Genomic DNA, 21,126 nt, shown 5'->3' on the forward strand with positions numbered 1-21,126 from the left:
TCTGAGGAAGTATATCAAATTCGATGGAATTTTTTCTTCATCAAAAATAATCTTTAATAAATGCATATTTTGCAATAAACTTTAAGTTCTACTTTGAACATGTTAGCGCATATATCACTAAGATATTTGTTTGAAACTATTTTAGTTTACGTTTTTAGTCTCATTTGTTTATGAAAATTTTTTCTAAACGCTTTTTCTAGTAGTTGACATTGAGTGATGTTTTCCAACCGCAATTTTTTGCCATTGTTATATAGATGATCGGGAAAAATATGATAATAGAGCATCGAGGAAAAAGCCATATTTTGTAAACCGTGTTGTCTTTTTTTGAGAGAAGGTAAATATGATTTGTCAGATTTTGCAGAAATGGTGTCGGAAATAACTGGAAAAAACTTTACAACAAGGTTAACCACAAAGGCAACCAAAAACTCTAAGAAAAACATTTATTATGTAAAGACTAAGTGAAAGCAATAAATGATAAAAAAGACATCAGCAAAGATTTTCAATTTTGTATTAACACAGAAAAAAAAAAGGAGAAAAATCCTTTGTATATTAGTTAATATTACAATGCTTTTAGCAGAAAATTATTTTCCATTAAGAGGAACACTCTCAATGATTAATCAAGTAACTTTTCTTTCTGTTACAAAGTTGATAAGTACCACAATGTTGAAAAATCATTTAAATAACGCTAAAGAATATCAAGATAATCGTAAATCAATGTCTAATCAACAAAATTAAAACTCTAAATAAAAACCGGTGCGTCATAAAGTGATTATAAGAAAAGATGATGCAGTTAGTCATATTATCTTTACCTTCTTTGAGTCCATGACTAAAAATATTAAATCTATCAAGTTTATACAAAGGTATATGTTTGCGGTATCTTTTATTTTATAAATCTTTTGCGTTAAAATTCGACATACATTTTTCGACGTATACGCGAGTATATAATTTTTCACTTATACTTTTACATCTTTGCAATTGTAAAAATGTAAAAATACTGATTTCAAATCAAAATTTATTTTTGAACTAATTTTATACAAAGTTTTATCTTTTTTTGGAGGATATAAAAATTAATTTTGAAGTACTTTATATTAGTATACCAAATATGGTACATTTATCAACAGAAGCGGACAAATCTTTGAGTTTTTCTTCAATAACTGAATTTTAATGTACCGTATAATTCGAAAAATCTATATAGAATTTTTAAGTCAAAATATCCACTTTGACTTAAAAATTCTATATAGATTTTTAATAGTTTTTAAAGTATAAATTTTATTAAATTTCTTACTTAAACTTAAATGTTTCCAAATTATTAACAAAAAAGTGATTCAAAAAAAGTAGCGGCGTCGACTCGAAATCGGAAGAGTAATTAAAAAATTGTCCAAAATACGTCCGTCAAATTGTAAATAGCGCCAAAACCATAAATAAGTATAAGTATAAATAAAAAAAATGTGATATTTATCCTAAATGTTTTGTTTTTAATTGCCAGCAATAGTATAGAAGACTAAAAAAAATAAAAAGAATTATAGTTGAATGTTGGTAAAATAAACAATTTTTATGGTTCAGTTAAATTTATAAAATAATTTGATAGCAGCACTACTTTCTCAATGTCTTCAATAATTGTAAGTAACGTAAAATTTATCTCTCATTTGATTGTATTCCAAACACTGATCTGAACTCTGAACAATTTTGATTTTTTCATAATAAATTTTACAGGAATTTATTATACTTTTTACCCGCTAAATACTATCTAAAACAAGTGTCCATCATTTTGTGGTGTGGCAAAAATATAAAACATGACTAAAAACTATTATAATCATAAAAATCTGAGTTCAAATGTTTAAAACGAAATTATTCGCATGAGTATAACAAATATTATCATTATTAACATATGATATTAACTAGATATAGCATAAGAATTAACTGTAAAACCTGGTTTTGTAATGTTTAAAGTAATGTAATGTTTGCGTTAAATTTCTTGTTCTAAACTTTTAGCTTATGATTAATAAAGTAAATTTCAAATCATGAAAATTTACTAAATTAAAACCATAATTCAATATTAGGAAAACTAAAATAAAAAGTAGAATAGTTACAAAATGAAAAGCTAAGTAAAAATAATTTTTTAATAAAATTTATTGTGTTTCAGTGCAATTATTCAAAACTTGTTTCTAATATGATCTTTAAACAGAAACCTGAATAGATATAAAGTAAACATTTAATTAACTCTTGCTAAAAATAGCTGTGTAGTACACATTATATTGAAATTCAAACACTTGTATTACAACTCATAAAAATAAATAAATAATACTATAATATAGTAGACTAATGCACATAATAACATAATACACTTAATAATTATATCCTTGGCTAAGATGTAATACATCGTACATCAAAAACATGAATTTTTTTAGGACATTTGTATTTATAAAATTAGATTTTGTAACTAGTTAGCCATAATATTATAGATAATTTGATTTCAAAATAATTTTTTTTTTAAATTTTAATGTATATATCTCAAAATAACTTTTTTTTTAGGTGTTATACCTTAGCCAACGATATACAATATATGTTTTTTTGTGTATATTTATACTTTCAAGGCTTTCCAGATTTTTTCAAAAACAAAACAAAAGTTGTAGTACTTTTTAGGAACACTGCTCAAAAAACAGTATGGCATTAACTTTACTTTTAACTAAAGCAATGCATCTTATTATATTAAAATATCTACAAGTTTCATCATACGAGGATTTTTTCTAGCAAAACAATCAATCACTTCATTTGCATCAATGCTGATATCTTGATGCATGGGCATTAGTGCAAAGCCATTAAATCTTTTCTGTGAGATTGTGTTACTTTGGTTTTTAAACGACAAATAAAAGAGGTTGATCTTGTACAAGTGCATGTTGTTACTGGAATAGTTGCAAGAATTTGAATTGAAGTGAATATATTAGGAATATATATTTAGAAAGGTTATTCTATCAATAAGAGAAAGGAGTTTGGTTAGAGTAGTCAAGAGAATGTTTATAATTATGCCAATAATCTTCCCTAATTTTCAATTCGGTCATGAAATGACATTAGGAATTGTCAATGTAATTGTTTAGGAATTGGTCTTGTTGCTTCCAAATAGCGAGACAACACTACTAAAGTAACAAGAAAATGGAAAGATCTAGTGGCAAAGTATTAACTATTTGCATCATGCACTGGTTTATGATTGAAAGACTTTTCTTCGTTATTAACAAAACATGAACAAGTCAAGAAAATGAGAAATATTAAAACCAATATTTCTGGCAATTATTATGTGTGGAAAACAAAATATGTGTTAAACAAAACTGGCTGTGCAGAAAACGATTTGGTGAATGGGTGAATTACTCTTCAAAAAATGCTATATATTGCTCTAAAACTACTCAAAATGAGTTGATTAATATTTGTAATGACATTCCAGTTTCTAAATTGACATGTGAAATAAAAAAAGCTAAACTTTTTTCAACTTTAGCAGATGAAGCATCTGATGTTAGCATTATGGAACAAATGCCACTTGTAATATGCTTTGTAAATGATAAATATTGTTAAAGGGCTAGGATTAGATATAAAATTTTGTGGTGGTCAATGCTATGATGATGTTGGTAACATGGCAGGGAACTGTTCAGGTGATACAATAAGAATAAAAACTATTTATCCAAAGGCCCTGTATGTACATTGTGGATCTCATGCCCTCAATCTTTGTGTTGCAGATGCCTGTCATTTAGAAATAAACAATATGATGGCAATTGTTGGTATTATATCTCAATTCTTTAATTTTAGCCCAAAGTATTTTGATATTCTAAAAAAAAATTAAAGAAATGTTGAAAAGCTCATCATTCTTGTCTAATAAATGTATGTTGTACAAAAATAAATAGACTTTAGAGTTGCAGTTTGATTAATTGGTAAACTTTCAGAATGTTTATAAAATTTGTTAAGGGCCTTTGAATACGCCACAAATGGAGGTTTATAAAATTGATCAAGTTTACTAGCATTACAACTGGATATCTGATGATACCTCACTGGTTGAAAATCGATTCCCGCTCATAATCTTTAAGATAATGGAAACTGTATATTTAAAACTTTGCATATTTTATGCAATATACTTAGTTTAACTTTTTCATTTAAGGAAAATTTTTTTCTTATTATGACCCTAAGCAATGATATTAGATAAAAACAATTTCTTTTCAGCTGAAGCTGAAAGCTTTACAACCTATTTTTATAACCTATTTTTTAAAGCTTTACAACCTATTTTTACATTTTACTATTACTTACATTTTACATTTTACTATTACTTACATTTTACATTTTACTATTACTTACATTTTACATTTTACTATTACTTACAACCTATTTTTTAAAGCTTTACAACCTATTTACAACTTTAAAACCTAATTTTACTTTTCTGATTTCTGATACTTACATGATTGGCTTGTCCCCTTCAAAGATCTTTCTGATTGGGTCTGCATCCCTCAAAACCTTTTTTGATTTGCTGAAGAAACTAAGCCAATCAAAAATAGCTTTTGAGAGGTGCAAGTCAATTAAAAGTAATTTTAAAGGGAGCAGGCAAATCAGAAGTACATAAGTTCCACAGTCAAAACAAAAGAAGAGTACTAGAGCACCCTTTGAACCCCTCTGTATCCGCTCCCGTGTATTGGTGCATTATGCATCGACATATAAGAGGACTTTAACCCCCCCTTCCTCCCCCAACTTGAAAAATGGAAAGAAAAAAAAAAAAAAAAATTATAATTACTTACGAAAAGTTTCAAAAATTATATTCCAGACTACAAACAAATATGAGAGGTGTATTTTGGAAATCGGGTGGATGTGGTAGTAATGGTTTAACACGCCCTACTATCAAAAGCATTTACTCCATATAAATAAATTTATATTTAAATCTGAAGTTAGTATACAATTTAAAATATATTAAATCCAAATTATGTGATGTGTAACATCAACTTATAGAAGGGTGTGTCCATCTCCCCTCCTCCTCCTCCTCCTCCTCCTCCTCCTCCTTTCCTTACCCCTTATAACCTCAAAAAGCGAAAATAAAAGTTTTTTTTATCAAAAAAAGTTTTAAAACAAAAAGTTCAATTACCTAATGAAAAGTTTCTAAAACAAAACTTGAATTTGGCATTTGTCTGAAAGTTTTGTTTTCTTCTCCCTTTTCTTCTTTTATTAACTTTTTCTATTCTTTTATTATACATCAAAGTTGGAATACTCAGTATTATACCATTAAATTAATAGTAATAATGGTATAAATTTAATATCAAATAGTAATGGTAATAATTTAATAGCGGAGTTTTTGCTCAAAAATTCTGTTTAACATTATGTCATCTAAATCATCAAGTTGCTTGGTAATTTGTATAAATAATTTACATAAATTATCAATTTTGTTAAGAGATAGTACAAGCACTCTTGTTCAAATTTTTTCTATTTTCTTGTTCTCTTTTCTCTTTTATCTATTTATTGGTAATAGCGTAACTGGCTTTTTTAAAATTTCTGCTAAAATATTAGTATGTATCAGTCAATTTATCTATTTTTTACAAAGCTATATATTTTTTTGATATAATTTTAACTATTAAGATAATCTAAAGTTCTATAATATTTTATTTTAATTTGTGTAAAATATAACAAATTGTTGCATTAGATGATCTTCCTTAAACATTCCCAAACATTCCCATTATGTCTTCACTATTTATATTGTGAAACCTTGCACTTGCTGTCTCTTCCTTAAGAGTCTTGGTAATCGAAAGCATAAACTAATTATTGGTTTGAAAATTATTGGGTTAATTAAGGACTCCAAAAAAATTTGATATTCTGCAAAACAGTGCTGCTAAGTTATATTTATCAGCTTGAATTGTTTGCAAAATATTTTATTCTATCAACATGATCGATTTTCCTCAGCTGTTGTATAAAATGTATATCATATGTATCTATGGTCAAAAAACATACATTCAGTTTTAATTTAATTTAAGCCTTAACAATGGTTCTGTTTATGGAACAAATCTATAGGATGCTACAACATTATTTGTAATTATTATTTTTTTATTTTGTAAAAAGTTTTAGAAAGACAACATTGCAAATATATATGTATAAAAAAAATAAATGTATATATTTTTTTAAACTAATGAAATGTGCAATTGATTTTGGAATTTTTTTTGAAAATTTGACTTATATTTTTTGAATAAGCTTTTTTTTTTAATTAAATTTTTTTTTTTATTATACAATTAAGTGTATTAACTCTAATTATTAATAAAATAAATACTTTTGATTTTTTTTCCCAATATTTTTAGAGCATTTTATTTGTGTTCCGTATATGGAACATTTAATTGTTGTTAAAATTAAATTATTTTTTTATGGCTTCTTGTTATATATTATTATGGCTTTTTTGTTACTGATTGGATAAATATTGGATATTTTTATAATTTATGAACTAGTCTTTTGTGTTACTGGTTTAACTGGATTATCTTGATTTTAGAAATTTAACTTTATATGACTGGTATAATTTATAATGATTCAAGGCTTTTATAGAAGAAGGAACTTGAGCAAAAACGCTTCTAGATTTATTGTCTTTATAAAAATAATTGTAGAATTATTTACAGTTGAATTGCACATTTTTTGCTTTGTTTCTTATACAGGACATTCGGGAGTTAGGCACAAATTAAAAAATATGTATATATACATCATAGCTCCATATAATTTCTCATTATAAATGAAAATAATATTAAAAATCTTAGAGAAAAGAAAAAGAGACATGTAATAATATGCGATTTACCGTTTGCAGATGAATCTGATATAGACAATGAGAGTTCAGATGATGATTATAACATTAATGATATGCAATCTAAATTGAATAAAAAGCTCAATTTAGATGACAAGGAAACACCCAATGATGAGGAAACACCCAATGATGAGGAAACACCCAATGATGAATCTCTTGATTATGATTCAACAGAACAATTTTTTATTGTACAGTCAAATACGAAAATAAAAGAAGTTACTTACAACCTAAAAAAAATATAAAGTTTTTGCGGAAAAAAACCTACAATTTCCTTGAAAAAACTGACTCAAATGACTTTCTTGGCAAAATACCAGAACATGAAAAATTCAACACTGATTGATCTTTACCAATTAATTTTTTCTTTAATTTAAAAAAAATAAATATGATTGAACATTTAGCTAATCAACTAATATTTACTCTGTAGGGAAAACTGGCAAATCAATCAACGTGACACCAAGTGAAACTGCAATATATTGGTATCTTGTATATAGCAATATATTGGTTTCTTGTTCCATATGGGAGTTATTCAAATGCCATCTTTTCGCGTGTATTGGGCGCATGATACAAGATATTCAAAAATCGCTGATATGATGCAATGAAATCGATTTAAAGATATCAAAAATAATTTATATATAGCATTTAATAGTGATGAGCAGATTGTTCCTTATAAAGGTAAAAAAAGCTCATTATGCGGCATAACAATCCGAAAAAGCCATGTAAATGGAGATTCAAGTTCATAACTCAATGCGGTGCTACATCTGGGATTATTTACTATTTCTTCTATATACTGGCGCAGAGAAAAAAAGTATTGCACCAATCTCTACTATAACACAAAACACCATGGCTTCATCAAATAATGTATAAGTTACTGATCGATCTAAGCTCATTTCGAAATCATTGCGTTCTTCTATAACAGTACCTCGGTTTTATAATAATACATCTCAACAAACCAAAACTTCAAATAAAGTTCTTCCTCCAACTTCAGCATCAGCTTCCAGTGAAGAATTTAGAAGACCAATATGGTAGAAAGGTGGAAATCAAAAAAATAGATTACCAATCTGTATCTACTGTTAGGCTGAATAGAGTTCAAATAAAACTCCAAATTTTGATTAAATTTTGAAGCCAAGAGGTGCAATTGAATCTCATGTCAATAAAGATGATGGTTTTTGCTTGATTTGCTGGAATGATAACAAATTGACAGATTTGTTATCATCTTATATTGGTAGTGATCCAGTGTCAACAATCAGTTGATGGGATGGTAAAGCTAAAAAAAGAGTTCAAATTGAAGGCCCTGCAATTATTAAAGAGTACAACAAGTACATGGGCGGTGTTGACTTATGTGATATGTACCATTCATTATATCGTATTGATCACAAAAGTACAAAGTATTATGATCGCATAGTATACTATTTATTGACAAAAGCATGACAAATGCTTGGTTGATTACAAAATTGTTAATAAAGATGGTAAAGATAAGAATATTTTGCTTAGAAATTTTATTCTAAAAGTATCTGATAGTTTAATGTTGACTAATAAAATAGAGTTAGATCAACCGAGATGAGGAAGACCTGGAGCAAATCTTGCAAGTAAGTGTATTGTTGAAGAAAATTTTCATCCAACTCTAAAGCGAAGGAAAGTAAATGATGATGTAAGGTATGATCAATGCTGGGTAAAATACTTTATAAAAGTATTTAAAATACAAATACAAATACTGGAACAGAAAAGTATTTAAAATACAAATACAAATACTGGAACAGAAAAGTATTTAAAATACAAATAAAAATACTTTAAAAGTATTTAAAATAAAAATACTTTTAAAAAAGTATTTAAAATACTAAATACAAAATACTTTACCAAAATTTAAAACTATGGTTTCATGTTACATTTTCAATTTACATTTTTATGGTTTTATTTTCAAAATTTATTTTTGTCATTGCTCGAAAGGAATTATTAGTCATTATACTACATTTATATAAAAATACAATTCATTCAGTTGTCCACATTTGTTTTTAGCAGTGGCAGTTTTTCAAACATCATATCACTTAGACAGTTACACCTAAGCGTTTATATTTGTCCCGGTGTGCTAAACAGTCGTTCAACTAGAGCCGACGATGGTACAGTGGTATTGAATTTGACAAACAGTGACCGAACAGTCTTATACTTATGCAGAGCATTCAATCTTGTATCTTTATCATTCAAATACAACATGCACTCTTGATGAGCATCATTTGTTGCACCAGCATTTGGAGTACCATCATTATATACAACAAAATTTTCAGTAATACTGTCAGTGGTCACATTGAGATTGGTCGCTGTCAACAGCTTACTAAAAGTCTTTTTATTTTCGCTGTTAACCGCAAAAGTCTTTTTATTTTCGCTGTTAAGCAGCAAAAATAAATCTTTAATTTAAGATAATTCCTGCAATATAATTTAATAATTACCCTAATGAAATCAAGGTAGATAAATAAAACAAGAAATAATTCAGAATAAATCTTGGCCAAGTGACAATTCAGAATAAACAGCGACAAAGTAAACAATGTGTATTGTAAATGCTTTAAGCAGTTATTGAATTATAAGTATTTTCAATAAGTATTTTCAATGAATATAAAATACAAAATACTAATAAAAAGTATTTTAAGTACAAATACTAAATACTTCCAACAAAAGTATTTAAAATACAAGTACAAATATAGTGAAAGTATTTAAAATAGTATTTTAAACACTTGGTATTTAAAATACTCCCAGCACTGGGTATGATAGTATGGATCATTGGCTGGATTTTATTGATGGAAGACATTGATGTGCAAAAGGGGTTGTGATTTAAAATCTTCAGTATAATGTTCAAAATGCAAAGTTGTTCTATGTTTGAAACCAACTCTTAATTGTTTTTATCAATACCATCATAATGATTAAAGTTTAAAAAGCTCGGAATATTATGATTAAAAACATTTTATAACTTTAAAAATACTTAATATTACAATAATGAGACTTAATCCTAAAATAGTGATAATTAATAAAAAAAATTCAATGTTTTATATGTAGAAAAAACAATAAAATAGTATCTTTAATACCAGATGTTCCATATATAGAACATCTGGTATTAAAATATGCTTTGTGCGACTGGAACAACCAAATGTTCCGTATACAGAACATTCAAGATTTGAAAACAAAAACGATTAGACCCTAAAACATGAAAATTTTTCAAAATTTTTTTTACTATTCATATTTAAATTTAATGCTTAATCCAAATTCATTTTATAAAAGTTCTATATTTTAAAATAAAAATGCAGGTTGGTAAGGGTTACAATCATAAAAAAAAAAACAAAAAAAATCACTGAAATATAATTTTAAAAATTGATATAATAGAGAGCCTAAACATCTTGATATTGTAATGTAATGTGTCACGCCCTGTCCAATTCAAGATCAATCTCATCTGAAAGTACCAAAAAATTCTTCTATGGAAGTCTGTCCAATTCAAGATCAATTTCATCTGAAAGTACCAAAAAAATCCTTCTGTGAAAGCCTTATATAGACCTTATAAATACATTTAGAGGTGTTTTTAAAATCTTTTAATTTTATCCGAGCCAGATTTTTGCATTTTAACAGGTGGTTTTTGAATTTTTTGTTCAAATCAGTTAACTTCCAAGCATGTTATAAGCTCAAAACTTTTTTATCTTCAAGATGAAATAAAATAAGGGTTTACAAAACATTATCCCAATCAAAATTGGGGGGAAAATTACCTCAATAGTTTTTCCCTATTGACCCCATCTATATGCTCTATGGAACTTATGCAAATAATAAATAAGGCAATGAAGAAAAATATGATTTATTAAAAAATATTTATAAACAAAGCTTTAGTTTTGCAATTTTAATCCAATAAAAATTTTCCCTTTTTCAATTTTCTAGGCTCTTTTTATTCTTTTGGCTTGAAAATAATTCAGAAAATAAAAAATGTGCTTATTGTGTTAATTGTGTTATTTTTGGATCTGAAGAATCCAGTTGTAATGCAAGCAAACTTAATCAATTTTCTCTCCAAATTGTGGCATATTCAAAATCTCCAATTGTGGCATATTCAAAGGCCGTTAATAAATTTAAAATAATGTATGCACATTTATGTGGGTTTTCACATAAATTCCTTCGTGTAGATATAATACTTAAATGATATTATTTGTACCAATCATTAACCCTTTGACTGTGCAATAAAAATTTAACTAAAAAAACAAAAACAAAGGAAAATAATCACTCATTTTAACAGTAAGACATATTTAAATAATATATTAAAGGAAGATCACTTTAAAAACCATGATTGTAGCTTGCCGCACTTTAACAGAAAAGTCATGACAAATTACAAATTGCTAATAAAGTCCCAAGGGCATTGTTTTTGTAGCAATTATTAACAAATCAAAAACAAAAAAGCTAAAACAGTCTTGAACTGTCGATTGGATTTTAACTAATAGTGGAAGGTTTTTTTTATGAATAGTGGAACAAATCGCAAATAGTATGTTTATTGGTTGAAGTTTTATGAGGACCAATTATTGGATCAATTTTGTAACCAAAGTATAACAAATATTTGGTCAAATAAAAGTTGAATAACTTTATCTAAATTCTTTTGTCTTTTAAATGAACTTTGCCAGTGCTTAGTTTATGGCCCAACCAGTGGAAAGTAATAATCGTAATAAACAATCTAAACAAATTCTATTGTGAGATATGTTCTGATAAACAGATTTTTTGTAAAACAGTTTTTGTAAAACAGTGAGCTGATATAAAATTTTATTGATATACTATAAAAATCCCCAAGTGATATTGTATAAATTGAACTAATTTGCGAATGTTATTTCATCAAAAGGTTATAGGCATTTATAAATAGGTTTTACAGACAGGTTATACAGACACATTTACACACAGGTTGTACAGAATATTTATAAATAAATTTTGTACATGTTTTAATTGCATTTTAATAATAATTTAAATAGTGTCTTAAAGAGTCGTAGATTGTTAGCAAAAGGTGATTGTAAGTTGAAATTTTGTCATAATAACAAAAAAAAAAAAAATGTTTTTTTGTTTGTTATTATGATAAGATGATGTAATGGTTATTATGATAAGATGATGTGTTATAGAACACTATAAAAAATTTAACTTAATTATGAAATGCTTTATTTCCAAATAGGTTTTTTGGTACTTTAAAAGCTTTGTTTTTAATTCTGAAAACTAAATTTAAAAAAAGGATTCTAATAATTCACCAGTTACTTTTTATTAAAAATACTTGCAAATTTTTTCAGTGTTAAACAAATGTTGTCTTGATTTATATTCTTACAAAACAAAAAGTTAAAATTTTTAGAATAATTTTATGTTTTTATTTATTTGAATTTCATGCTATATTTTGCTATACAATGCTCTTATATCCAAAGATATTTTTGACTTAGCATAGAATCAACCACAAATAGTCATAAAGACTAATCCAAAGAAGTGTCTATTATTGGCCAACATTTTTGCATACCAAAGTACTACCCAAGTACTAAGTTGGCGGTGACTGAATTAAAACTCTTATTGCACAATAGTCCAAGTTTTAACAATTCGTTTTATGCTCTAACCAACTGAGCTATTTAGCCATCAACTGAACTATCCAGCCAGCAACTGAGCTATCCAGCCAGCAACTGAGCTATCCAACCACCAACTGAGCTATCCAGCCTGTTAGTGGCTGGATAGCTCAGTTGTAATTTTGCATGTTGTGACTTTGTTTGCAGTAGTGTTTCAGAGTTATAGGGATGAGGATTGTAACAATGTTGTTTCCAACATAACAACTTTTTTTTAAAATAAGCTTTAGTTATGATCTTATGGTCCTAAAAAATTATTTTACTCTATTATAGCAACATTAACTTGAGTGAAGCCAAAAGTCATATTTTATGTTAGTGATGTAGTTTTACAATTGTCCTACAGTCAGGGATGACTGTTTCTTGCAGAGAATTACTGAATATTTTAAAAAAATACTAGTCAGTTGTCTGACAAAAGCAAATATTAGTTATAAATATTAGTAATTCTTTGATATGCTGTTTGAATTGTTTACTGACATTAGAGTATTAGAGGAGATTGGCTTAAAATAAGGTGATAAATCATTTAGTTATATATTCCTTGCCTAATTAGATGTTTTCTTGATGGCAATAAGTTGAGCAATAGTATCAGCCAAAAAGTTATGTTAATCATTTTATGTCTGAAATATTTGTTACAAAAAAATTATTTGAATATAATATTTTTAAAAATTTATCTTCCAAGATTGAAAAAAGCCTTGTTGTGATAATTATACTGATACCTTCAAAAAGCATTTAAAGTAGTTGATAAATAAATAAAAAAACTTTATAAATAAAATGATAAAAATAATTTATTTGAAATTATGCATGTGATTCGAAATGCAACTAGAATGTTGTATTTGAACTCTTACAAGCGAAAGGTTAAACAATAATGCACATGGTAGTCTTCTTTATTTTATTATCAAATAAGTCAAATGATATAAAATATTAAAACTCATATAAATTGTTTGCATTTGAAAAAGAATCAATTTTGTAAAATGCATCATTGCTTTTAAGACTGAAACATGAAATTAACAAGCTTCAAAAAAAAAAAAAAAAAAAAAAAATCTTTGTTTTTTGGTGAAGTTTGTATGCATTTTTTAATATACATTCTTGTTTGGTTTTGTTTTCTTTGTATACATTCATTATTTATGTTTAGTAAGTACAATTTAGTTCAAACTTTTTTTTTTAATTTTTCTGCTTTTATCACAACAGAGTTGGTTGTCCCTTTGATAAAATTATGCTTGATATAAATGTCCTGATCTTGGCATTAAACTGGGTTCCCACTCATTAAAAACCTTAAATATCCTTAAAAAAAAAAACTCCTTAAAAATCCTTAAATAACCTTAAAAAAAGTTAAAATTTGAATGCTCTCCTTAATTTCTCCTTATTTTTTTATCATCTTGGAAATTTTATTAAAGCAAATGGATTATACTTATCTATAGAGAAGCATATAGTTACTTCTTTGATGAGTTAAAATCCCTTTTGTTATATATGTATATTAGGGTGATTCATATTTGACTAATTTTTGAAAATCAAGTTGGTCCTACCTGGAATGGTTGACCACCAATATAAAAATAGTTTTAAGCCCCAAAATTTTAATGTCGTGTGACTTTTGAAGTCCCCGTCAGTCAAATTTGTGTATAAAAACGTAGCAAACTTCAGGGGTCTGGCGGGGACCTTTAAAATCAACACGGAAAGCCAACTTTTCTTCTATATGGTATATTTTGGACTACTTATTTATAATAGGGTAGGACCAAAAAGAAATACGGTGGTATTTATTCCACATGATTTGGAGAAAGTGGCAAAAAACCCGTTTTTTTTTACATAAAATGACGCATTACTGTGTATAACTGACGCTGGTTTATTCTTCATATTTAGGCCAAATTTTGAAAATTAATATTAGAACTAAGCATTAATAATCTTTATATAGAAGGGGCATGTCAATAGCTACCCGCCCCCCTCACTCAATTTTTGGAGATTTATACCCTCTCTATCCCTTCTTCATTGGAAGGGTGGGGGGGGGGGCGAAGTTTTTTAAATTTTATTATAAATCATATTATTTAAAATTACTTCATTTTCTTTAGCAAAAGGAAACATCATTTGACAATATAAATATTAAAATCATGATATGTAAATATAATATAATATTTTGCAATGCATAAATATAGTATATAAGTCATGTTATTTTTTTCTCTGCTTTTCTATTGCTTCATACGCTAGCTGCAACTGTTCCTTGGTTTCTGACCCACAGAGGTGATCTCGTTTTTGCTGCACAGCTAGTATAAGTTCTTGGCGATCATCCTCATTGTGAACTCTCTTGGAATCAGAGTCGCGTTTCTCTACATATTCTTTGTACCATTTGTCAATTGTCAATAGTAATGGTGCCGCTGAGGGCAATGAAGTTGCCCTCAGCGGCACCATTTCAGGATGTAAAAGCCATTTCAGAAACCAGACAGAAACCAGACAGAATTGAAAATCGAGATAAATTCTGCCATTGTCTTTAACTCTTTATTTTGGGCAGCAGTCAAATCATAGGGCTGATGTGTACTCAATATCTGAATCTTCAAGTAGTAAATGGCTTTTGACATGAACCTAATATAAGAAACACAGCCTGGAGCTCAAACTTTGAAAAATATTTTAGGATACAGATACATCAGGGTAAATTCCAATAACTCCCTATAATCCCCACTTGGAAATATGTCAGTGTTTAATGCATCTTTGCAAAACTGGATAATTTTCTCAATCTGGGTTGTCAAGAAAGTATTGCTGATGGATTTGGTATCAAACCTTATTAAATTGGAAGAATCAACAAATTCCTTGATGTCATTCCAGTTTGTCTGAAACCGTTTGAGCATTAAAATTTCTGGAACTGCTGTTTTGCCTGAGGTAATTTGCTCCCAGAAATGTTTGAGATGAAGTTCATATATATGCCTCCTGCAGGCAAGCTCTAATAAAATAGATTCCTGTCTTTGACTGAACCTAGTATTGGTTCCTGAATGTCTTCCAGTATTTGAGGCAGTTGTGTTAAAACATAGTCCCTTCACATCGTCACGTATTCCATAATATTCCAGTACATTATACAAAGCTTCATACTGAGCAGCTCCAGTCCCATGCTCCATTGCTGGTATTCCAAGAAGTTTAATGTCTCTATCAATATTAGCTGAAACAGCAAACCTGTCTTTCTTTTTTCCCATTAGTAATATCTTCCATAATTTTTCCATCAAAGTGAGCTATTAAGGGAAAAGTGCTTTCTCAGCAGCTCTTTTAACCCCTATTTTGAGCTTTGCAGCATTTTGCTGGATGGTTTTCTTTTGTGCCCGCCAAATAGTAGATTGAGACAGTAAAAAGTCTTCAACATTTCCACCTAAACTAACAACCAAATCTGTACACACATGCAGCAAATCTCTGGAGGAAATATTTTTGGAAACTGAAGTCACGGCAATATCTTTTACAAAATTCTTGGCTAACTGTGGCGTGTCATTACTTGAACCTGGCTGATCAAAATCAAACGAACAATCTGAGTCTATGCTGGTATTTAAATCACTGGTTTCTAAGGAAAGCTGAAGCTCTGTAGTAAAATCATCTCTCTGAGAAAACTGCTCAACACTGTGTAACAACTGTGAATGTTTCAATCTTCTCTGTTCTCTCATTCAAGTCATTTTAAAACTGGTCATTTGATCTCTCAAAAATTTCATATTGGTACAATACGATTCCTTATTAAGACAAGTCTTCTTCAGAATATCTTGGGTATTTGGTTTAGCAATCTAGAAAACCTTCTTTCCTTTTTTTTTGAAATCTTGTCTAGTTTTTCCTGCTTCTTTTGAGTTCTTACACTTACTTTTCTTTAAATTCTCTCAGCTGTTGATCAGATCAGTGATATGCTTCCCTGTAATAATATATATAACAGGTTTAGAAAATATTGTTATCCAAATTTTGTGGTATGTTTATGGTAGCCTGTCCCTTTAATATGAATTAAATTTTGTTTGGCCTACCTTATAAATGGGTCAGTGAGTATCCCATCCTTGTATCCTCCGTCTATCCATGGTTTCTTAACTGTGAACATAATGCAGTTTTCAGGACAGCTACCAAGGCCAGAACACTTTGCTGTTTGATGACCAATGGTACAAGCAACTTTTTTGTTGGGGTTATTTTGTCTCCAGATTGCCTAAACTGGAAGTAGAGAATAATGTCTGTATTTGTTGAAAACATTATTTCTGGAAGATTTTCTTTAAGATCCTCTTCCTCAAAAAGATATGCCCTTGTTTTAAGTCTTGGCGATCTTGGCATCTTGGTTTCTTAACAGTAATTTGATTAAAGAAAACAAATAATATTCATTCTTTGTTTAAGTCACATGTATTTTACAATAATAATTTTGTATATAACCGCAGATAGTATACCTTTTATAGATTGTTATGGATACACCACATACACACACAGAATGTAAAAATTACGACAATATGTCTTCCACAAATACGACAATATGTTAGTTTATAAAACCGCAGAAACCAATAATTATTCCAAAATATTCAGGAATCAAAATGTTATCATAATTTGTTTAATTCTTTGTTTAAGTCACATGTATTTTACAATAATAATTTTGTATATAACCGCAGATAGTATACCTTTTATAGATTGTTATGGATACACCACATACACACACAGAATGTAAAAATTACGACAATATGTCTTCCACAAATACGACAATATGTTAGTTTATAAAACCGCGGAAACGAATAATTATTCCAAAATATTCAGGAATCAAAATGTTATCATAATTTAATGTTTATATTGTCTTTTTTCTAAAGAAAATAAAGTAATTTTAAATAATATGATTTATAATAAAATTTAAACAACTTCGCCCCTCCCCTCCCCTTCCAACGAAGAAGGGATAGAGGGGGTATAAATCTCCAATAATATAGCTATTGACATGCCCTTCTATAAAAACATTATTAATGCTTAGTTCTAATATTTTAAGCTCAAAAATTAAAATTTTTGAGCTTAAAATTATTTTTACATTGGTGGTCAACCATTCCAGGTAGGATTAATTTGATTTTCAAAAATTCGTCAAATATAAATCACCCTAATATATATATATATATATACATATATATATATATATATATATATATATATATATATATATATATATATATATATATATATATATATATATATATATATATATATATATATACCACATATATATCATATATATATATATATACCACATATATATCATATATGTATATATACATATATGTATATCATATATATCAGCCTTCAAAGTATTAGAGTCAGTTTTTTTATGATTTTTGTTGGGTTTTTGCATTTGACTTTCACTTACTTTAAATAATTTTATTTTGTTTTCTTTACAAGTGAACATCATACAATAGGGCAAGAGTCTTAGTATTTAATCGACCATCTTTTTTATTTACAGCTATAAATATATATATATATATATATATATATATATATATATATATATATATATATATATATATGTATATATATCTATATATATATATACACACTTAATTACAACTAAATATATATACTTTAGGGAAAAAACCATGAGCTAGATATTAACAAACTTGATATTAAAAAGGTTGTTATATGTTTTTCACTAACTATCTTTAGATGCCTAAATATAAAAGTAGTTACCAGGATATTTAGTTAAATAATGATAGTTACACTTCTTGGCTTCACAAAGATAAAAATCCCAGCCTTGCAAGATGCAAAGTTTGTTCTAAGTTATTCTCAGTAGCAGCCATGGGTATAAAGGCTCTTGATGTACATGCGAGAAAAGCAAAGCACATAGAATGATTGCCTAAAGAGGGTTGTGTTGTTTTGTTCAAAGAAACTTTTCAATCAGTACCACAGAAGCCTATCTCATCAAAGCAATGTATCGTTTCAGATATGCTTCAAAAGGAAGCAGTTTTGAAAGCAGAATTAGTTAGGTGTTTAGATATTGCTTAAAGCAAATACTCTTTTAGATCAAGTGAGAATAAGTCTAAACAATTTGCTTCGATGTTTCCAGATAGCAAAATATTAATGACTTTTTCTGTGGTTGGACAAAATCTGGCTATATTGTAACTCATGGTCTTGCCCCTTATTTAAAAAAAATTCTGATAAAAGATCTTAACCTGCTGGATAACTTTGTATGTCTTTTTAATGAATCTTACAATAAAGTTGTAAAGAAATGTCAAATGGACATGTGTGATAATAAAATGAAGAGAGTAATACTGTTTGATATTATACTTCAGAGTTCATGGGAAAAGCTGTAGCCCCAGGTAATCTAAATATGTTTAAATCTTGCATAACTAGTTTGAATGATGAGAAAATGCTTCAGGTTTCTATGGATGGCTCAAATCTAAATAAACTGCTTTTGAAAATGCTCAACAAAGAACATCATAACAATGAATTAAGTACACTCATTGATATTGATACCTGTGATTTACATACTATCAATAGATCCTTACAAACTGGCCTTACAAAAGTCTGTCAAGAGCAAGTGATTATGAAATAATAGGTGAGGCAACAAGTTTAGGTTTCCTAACATGTTTTGTGGTACTCATGTTTGGTAGTTATACTACTGGAAGTCTTTACTAAAGAGTAAGCAACCTGGATATGGTAAATCAGGGCAAAACACCGGCTTTAAACATTTAAATGCTTGAACAAATGAAGTTTTGGTTCCTTTAAAGTTAAAGTTTTTTGAAGAAGTTAGTGGCAGTCTAAATACATTCCTCGGTATGTAATATTTGATCCGGATGCAATTGTATTGCTCTTTATGTAATATATTTTGTTTTATTACAAAAGTATAGAAATATTCTGAGATATTCTTTTCATATTATCTTTAACATTTTAAGAAAAAAATCACAAAATGTTATTTTCAATCTTGCTATTTTTTTTCTTCTAGTTTCTTTTCAAACTGATAAACCAATGACTCCTTTTCTGGTGGTGACATTTGAAGAACTTTGTTAAAAATAGATTTGTTTAATTGCGCAAACCTGCTTTCAACCAGCAAAATTGATGTTGGTTTTTCATTGAAGTATGATCTCCAGCAACTCAAGAATAAGGAAAAGATTGTTGAAATTGACGAGTTCAAAAAGGAAATATGTGATTTTCTTTTCTCAATGTGTACTCATATTATTGAGAAAAGCCCTTTGTCTTCACTGGTTGCTCGCTATCTCATGTGTATTTCCCCATCATTTATGGTTGAATATCCAGAAAAGTGTGATTACTTTTTTTGGCAAACTGTTGATGAAACTTGTTACTTTCAAGAAAATTAGAGCTTCTGTTGGTGATTTAGCTAAGAAAGAATATTCCAGGTTCTGTAAAAGTGTGGTCATTGATAGCAAAGAAATATTTTTAACTTTTGATAAAGATAAGGATTGTTTGTGGAAATGATTTTAACTGGTTTAAAGATGTATGCGAATCTACAGCACATTTTTAAAATTGTCCTCATTTTAACGCATGGACAAACTCAAGTTGAACGAGGATTTAGCAGCAATAAAGGTCTGATCGATGACAATATGTCCCCAGACACTATCATCTCTTTATGTTCAATCCAAGATTACCTCACATTTCTTTTCCCATGAAGTTGAAATAACAAAAGATCTATTAGATTACTGCAAACAAGCAAGAAAGAAGTATTTTGATGATCAACGCTCAAAAACCTGTCTGTAGAAAAAGTAATAAAAATGAAAGCAGAAAGAAAAATAACAGAGGAAAATAGTCAATACTGAAATTCGATAGACATTATCTATGATTGAGAATTTAAAGAAGTCATCTGATGAAATTGGATTCTGTGCTAAAAAAAGAATAGCCTTAGGTTTATGCTTTGAATATAAATATTTTTTTAGTTTTTATCACTAAATTAAATGTCATTATTTAATGCTTTCTTTTGTATTTAGATGACATTAAAGCTGATATATCAAAATCTGATGCATTAAAAAGAACCGCTTGCAAAAAAAAAATGTGTGTGTTTGTGTGTGTATGTGTGTATATATATATATTTATGTACATATATTTGTATATATATTTATATATATTCATTTATAATAGTTTATCTGTTTATATTTAAAATTTATTGAAAAAAAATTCTGTTTTTATTGCTGTTCGCAACCAAATCTCCTTTTTTAGGAAATACTCCTTCCGTATTCCAAATCTCCTTCAGTATTAGGAAAATATTTCCTTAAATCTCCTTAAAATCCTTAATTTTAGCCCCAGTTTTAATGGTGGGAACCCTGTTAAACTAATCTTATATTGGAGCTGGTTAGGCTCTTTAACAGTGGCGAAGCCAACTTATTCAGGAGAAGGAAAACTCTGATATAAAATCTCTGATTTAATTGTTGCTATGGGTAGGAGGAGCTTATAGTTCTTTGATGGCAATCCTTCTAGTAGTATCACAATAGAAATACTCAGTTCTGATCTGCTAAACAGTTTAACACTATGTTAAGTAATTAATATTTAACATTTATGGGAAATTTTAAATTGAAAAAAAAAGAAAACTGGTTTTTGCTCAACAAACAAACAAAATGTTGGGAAGAAAAATTGGGAAAATGAAGTGCTAGTGAAACCATTCACCCCTTTACTATCAAATATCGTTAAATCTAATTTGAGTTAGAATGCAATCACTGTATCAGGTTTGCCTGGGCAAAATATTTGAGAGAAGTAATAAAAAGTTTTACATTTGATATTTAAATAAAAAATTCTATACTAAATTAAGGCAAGTTTTGGCAAAATAAGTTTTTCTTTCTGGTT

At 28.0% G+C, this 21,126-nt stretch overlaps 1 protein-coding gene across 2 annotated transcripts in view; it reads left to right on the top strand.

Moving 5' to 3' along the window:
* Positions 1 to 1,394: 1,394 nt before the first annotated feature.
* The window catches only part of LOC100209845 (POC1 centriolar protein homolog A), a 56,503-nt gene continuing 36,771 nt past the window's right edge, over positions 1,395 to 21,126 (top strand). Inside the window, exon 1 of one of the 2 annotated variants that reach the window (XM_065818425.1) lies at positions 1,395 to 1,619. In XM_065818425.1, coding sequence (XP_065674497.1) covers positions 1,605 to 1,619 — 15 coding nt within the window. In that variant the 5' untranslated portion in view covers positions 1,395 to 1,604. The remainder of the gene's footprint in view (positions 1,620 to 21,126) is intronic. The other variant, XM_065818426.1, reaches the window with a different exon arrangement.

The sequence above is a fragment of the Hydra vulgaris genome, chromosome 14 (genome assembly GCF_038396675.1).
Source record: "Hydra vulgaris chromosome 14, alternate assembly HydraT2T_AEP".
NCBI lineage: Eukaryota > Metazoa > Cnidaria > Hydrozoa > Anthoathecata > Hydridae > Hydra > Hydra vulgaris.